At 34.6% G+C, this 6,000-nt stretch overlaps 1 protein-coding gene across 6 annotated transcripts in view; it reads right to left on the bottom strand.

Annotated features, from left to right (window-relative positions):
- Positions 1 to 2,452: 2,452 nt before the first annotated feature.
- The window catches only part of CDH19 (cadherin 19), a 71,329-nt gene continuing 67,781 nt past the window's right edge, over positions 2,453 to 6,000 (bottom strand). For all 6 annotated transcript variants that reach the window (XM_061130809.1, XM_061130807.1, XM_061130810.1 and 3 more), the window contains one exon: positions 2,453 to 4,071. In XM_061130809.1, the coding sequence (XP_060986792.1) occupies positions 3,581 to 4,071 (491 nt within the window). In that variant the 3' untranslated portion in view covers positions 2,453 to 3,580. The remainder of the gene's footprint in view (positions 4,072 to 6,000) is intronic.

Raw genomic sequence — 6,000 nt, 5'->3', positions numbered from 1 at the left:
GATGTGTTTCGACCAAGCAGGGTAACACCATTACCCCTCCCCACAGCAGGAAGTGATATAATTAAGTACAAACAAGGTAAAATATCAAGCTCTTATAATTTACAGAAAGATTTTGAAAAATATTATTGTATCCCAGAACTACCCAGTGCCAACCTCATTTGACAAATACCTTAATTCCTTATTAATATTCAACAAAGTTAAGGTTGCTTCTATATTACTTGACCAAGAAAAGTAGATTGGAATTCATTACTGCATTCATTCAAGAAATATTTATTGGTCACGTACTGTGTGCCAGAAGCTATTTCAGACAAGAACAAGTGAAAAAGTCAGACAATTCCTTGCCCAGTTAGGGTTTACATTGTAACAAAAGGATAAAGACAATAGCAAGTACCATATATACAAAGAAATACAGGTAACTGACAGATCTGATGCAAAGAAAGCAAAGCACGGGGACCCACATTTGGGGGAGAGTGGCCCAGTAGGTCTTTCTGAAGAAGTCAGAATTGATCATGGACTTGAATGAAGTGAGGGAATGAAAAATAGAAACGTTTGGAGAAAGGTTGTTTCAGGCCTTGAGCATGACATCGGAAGAGTGGCGCGCACTCAGAAATAAGGAGGGCACAGGATGATACAGGACCTCGTGTGTCAGGTCAGAAAGTCGACTTACATTTCAAATGTGCTGTGAAGCCCTTGGGATTGCTCAGAGTTTGAAAAGAAAGGGATCTGTGCGTTCCAGCAGAGCCGTGGGGGCTTTTGTGATGATGGGCTGTCGTTCATTGAGCTCTTGCATTTTGTCTGCTACTGCAAACTCTCTGTTTTACTTATTCTTCACAACAATCGTGTGAAAAAGGTAGATTGGACCTCATTTTAGCGATCACAACCTCAGACGTGGAAAGATTATTCAGTTCAACAACAGTCACACAGTTACCTAAATAAAAGTGAAATAACGCAAACTCAGATCTGACAGTCTCAAGCCATGGCCTTAGTGAACAAAAATGGCTAATATTTTCTGATCCCTATAAAGGCTTTTAACATCTTCCTGTATCAACTACTAGAAATTTAAGACTTAGGCATCAACCTGTAAGTTAATGAAGAGTGACATTTAAATGAGTGTGTCTTAGTTGCTTAGTCATGTCTGACTCTTTGCAACCCCATAGACTGTAGCCCACAAGGCCCCTCCATCCATTGGATTCTCCAGGCAAGAACACTGTAGTGCAGGTAATAATGTGAAGCTGTGCTATTTCATCAAGTATCCGCACTGATTTACCTTTATTCATATTTACAAAAATGAGATCTTAAAGCCATATCTTTTGCTTAGGATACAGCTATATTCTTGCAACACCTGTGTGACTAGAAAAAACTTAAAATAGTTATTGAAATATTACCGAGTATAATATCTAGAAAATTGCAATTTCTCTACTAGAATCTGATAGTATTATTTATATATAATTTTGAAAGAATACTTTTTAGACTAACACATAGGTATCCATCCCTGAATCTCTTTTCCTATGTATGCTATGATTGACAATCCTATCATTAATTAAACCAGAATTTATGTTAACACATCTGCTTAATGCCACTGGACTCAAACATTAAACCTTATTGATGCAGATATTGCATCAATGTGCATTTTTATAAGGTGTTCATCCAAGTTGATAAGCTGTTTATAAAGCTTCCATCCATGACAGAACTGACTGTGAGCCCCGAAGTCTCTTTCTTTTTTTTTTTTTTCTAATCTATTTTCCATGGATTGCTTCACCTGCTATTTATCATACTTTCAATTTCTTTAACCAAGATTATATACACTATTTTCTAAATACAGGGAGCAGCCATTCATGGAATGATTCATGAAAATTTCCCTAACTATACTTTTTCAATTTTTATGTCAATATGATAGGAATATAAATGTTCTCTCAACCCATACATTTATTTTTTACTTGCAAGTTTTTGCTCTTTTAGAAGCTTCTTTTGTTTACTGTTCTTACTTTTCCCTAAGTAAATAATGATATGCATGTACAAGGATTTACTACAGTCTATGTCCTTTCCAACGACTTTTAATAGCTTCCAAAATTGTGGTATTTCAAGTCTGTTTTTCTTAGGCTTTTGTAAAATTATTTCTGTGTTGCTGACACAAAATGATATCAATGATACCTGATTGATATTGATGAAAAAATTATCTTCTATTACATGGTATGGATGCTTATGTCTCAAAATACAGAGCGAGAGATTGTAGGTATTCAACTGTTCCAACTTAAGCTCAAAATTATTTGAAATATTTGATTTGAACATTTATGATCAACTTGGTTCAGTTCAGTTTCACACCCTATTAATAAAAAATGAACGCATAAAGCAATTTTGAGGACACAGTATTCACTACTTTCTGTTCAACCTACGAATTTCGAATTTCACTTTGATTTGGATGGAATAATAAGAATCATTCTTACAAGGCTGATTAAAATCAAAGTGTTTTATTATCTGACTATCTAATGTTACCTTCAAGCTTTATGTCCAGCAGCTTAGCGTATTTCCTTCATAACATTACAATAAAAGTAACTATTGCACCTAATTTTATACTGCATAATAAAAAAATGACATGGAAGAATCAGTTACAGTCTAAGCATCAATAAAAAAGGAAATGCTGAGAATTGTATCATGTTTTATTTTATGCACAGTAAGAGCAATGCAGTTGATCATAATATTTAGGGTGAACACTAATTCCAGTTTGAACCCAGTACTCCTTTCACTTACTTCTATCATTTTGGTAAATAGCAATAAAATTAAAAAATTTCACACTTTCAATTATCTTTAAAAAGTTTCAATTTAATCTTGAGGAAATATTGATATGTACTTTGTGATTGCATTGTGATATGATAAAGAAGTACTTTGAAAACATAAGAAAATAACTTATGAAAATCTCCAAAACATAGTCTATGCCCTTTTTTCTATAAAGCTGTAATATCAAAGAGAATATAAATTTACACTATATCTTTGACTCATAAACAAATACCAAGCATCTGTCTAAATTTGAAATCAGTTTTAAAATGTGTTGAAGACAATTTTAAAATATCAAACTGAAATGAATCATAGACTTTCAGTCATAGCTTGCATATTCATAGAAAAGAGTTTTTGAAAGTTGTATATAACCACCCAGATTCTCCTAGATGTTTTTCTCTTTAGAGTATCAGGAAGTTAACACACAGAAACACTTTACTGTTACTTTGCAAGATTTACAAAGTGACTAAATGAAATAAAATTAAGACTATCTAGTTCATTGTCCTTTTCATATTGAACAGTCAAAAATTTTGAGAATTTGTATTCGGCATTAAAAAAAAAAAAAAAAAAAATCCGAAAGAGTATTTCAGGGGCCTGCTAGCGGGAATCTGCAATGTTAGCTTCACTTCCCTTATCTGCAGTCAGGGACTATATGGGATATTTACTCCAAGAAAATCAGAGAAGAGTATAAATTGCGTCTCTTTCTTTTCCCAGGGAACTGAAGTAAACAACTTTTCACCAAGCGACTACCAGTGTGCCCAAACATACATTAGCATTAAAAAAAAAAAAAGTCTTAATGAAAAAAGCCCTAATTCTTTGACTGCACAGCGGAACCAAACATGCACGCTAATCTTTTAAAGCGAGGTCCCAGTTGGTTAAGATAATCATAATTTTCATCGTGATCAGAGACTGCGGAGTCTAGGGAGCTCAGGGATCCAGCCAAGGACCCTGTTCCCTCAAAAGCATAGGTTTGGAGGGAGTCGAAAGGCGGGGCACAGCGGTCGGTGTCAGCCTCTTCCAGCTTTTCTAGAATGAACTTCCTGAACACCGCGCTGTCCGGGCCGGCCTGCAGAGACTGCCGGTAGAGGCTGCGCATCTCCGCCCGGGCGGCTCTGCGGGGCTTGCGGCCCCGCATCACCGCGCTGCCCCGCAGCTGCGCGATGTCGAAGGCCTCCGTGTCCGCCTCTCCGCCACCCTCATCATCGTATCTGAATATATTCTCTCTGAAGTCTTCACTTTTCTCAGGAAACAGGGTCTGTTTCCTCCGTTGTTTCAGACCGAGGTTCAGGAAAATAAACCCTGTCAAACAAAGCGTATCAGAACATTAACACAAATACAATATTATACATTATAAATGTTTAGGCTTCATATTACACTTATTATAAATATAATGCATGTTTATATTTGTATTACTATATTATAAATAAACATATAATGCCTAATAATGTTATACTATATATTCATTCTATTTATACTGAAACATAGTATCAAATATTGTTACATTTATAATATTAATGCATACTATAATTAAATATATAGTTATCTATTTACATTATAAAATATTGTTAAATACTATGTTATTTATAATAAGCTATAAATTCTTGCTTTGTTACAAGCTCAAGACATAAGCTTCAGTTTTCTGATCATAAAGCAAAGATATATTTGTCATTGTAAATTTATCAAAGGAACTTGCAGAAAGATAAGGAAGTAGAGCAGACTTAACTGGCTGATGATTTAGAGTGGAAAAACATCAGAAAAATATAGTGAACTTTATATGATGATCAATTTATGACAACAGTTTATTTTTTTTCTTTATTGAAAATAGAACAAAGATGAGAAGCTTTTCCAATCTACGTGCCTCTGTCAATCTCAGGAACCAGTGATCCGTGTTAGAGGAAGTGAAGCACCCTGAGCCGGTTTGATTTTTACCACTGAGACACATTCTGTGGCATAATTTCTTCTTAAGTTAGTATTTATTGACTACAAAGTCTGTACCAGTCATTTCTCTAAAAGCTCTACATATATTCATTGATTTGCTGTGATACCCATATTTTATTATAGTGCTCTAGTAAAGATGGTGAAAACGAAGTGCAGAGAGATTAAATCACAAGCCCAGGAAACAAAAAGCTGGTATTCAAAACCAGAAAGCTGGTTCACAATCTGTGCTTTACTATACGACACTAATTTCAGAAATTCCAAACTTATCAGGTTTTTGAGTCATAACACTGGTATGTTCACATCAAATTGTATCAATATGAAATAGTTTTAACATTGTGTAGAAATAGAACAATTTCAGAATGCTTTTTAAAAAATTTTTGGAGACAAGTGTGTATATGTGTGTTTCATGCGCAGTCAAGCCTTACACAATCTCAGATCTTATGTATCTGTTCAGAATTTCATCTACAGAAACTGAAACAAACAGGAAGTAATGCTGCTAATATTATCAAAAGAGAAATACATTAGGCAATATTTTAGGTAAATCTCACATTTTAAATAAATTGAAATAGTGTTCCTGAAATAAGTTCACTGTGCCTGAATCCAGGTACAGTAATTCAATACAGCTGAGATATATGGTTGAAATAGAAAGGGATCTAATACATAATTTTTCAATCTATGAATTGAAGAGCACATTCATGAAACTTTCACAGGAAACTGCTGACTGTTGTTGAACCTGACATTCCACCGTTTCAATATGACTCATGCCCTTGACTGTGAGGTTGCCCTTGGTTCACTTGCAGGGTCTTGGGACTAGGTTTAGGTCTGTACCAGTGAGCAATTTTGTACTTGCAACCTGCAAACATTATACTGTTTCTACTGCTTCTTGCTTCTGCTATCTAGTTATATAGCTGTAAATTCAGTTTTATGATAAAAAATCATCAAAAATAATTTCAAAAACTGAAGCTAGGTAGAAAAGAAGGGTAACATTGTTAAAAGAGAAATGCATGGTTTTTAAAGCTTTGAGAAAGATGAGAAGAGTGAAGGTAAAGCAAATCCTGAAACATTTTGTATGTCAGTTTGAGTAGTGAGTTTGGGATTTCATAACCCACGGCTCATATGGTTGCTGTCAACATTCAATACAGTTGTGTTGGCTTTGATATGAAGTTATGAGTGAAGCAACAGAAGGGTTTAGACTATATAGACTGGTATGTTAAGAAAGGGTAAAAGTTATGCTTGATGCATAATGTGTAGTTTGGAAAGCCTAGCTAAAACATCTGGAACCTTATTTGC

Source organism: Dama dama, chromosome 27 (assembly GCF_033118175.1).
Source record: "Dama dama isolate Ldn47 chromosome 27, ASM3311817v1, whole genome shotgun sequence".
Classification (NCBI taxonomy): domain Eukaryota; kingdom Metazoa; phylum Chordata; class Mammalia; order Artiodactyla; family Cervidae; genus Dama; species Dama dama.
This window is presented reverse-complemented; position numbering and strand designations above follow the sequence as displayed.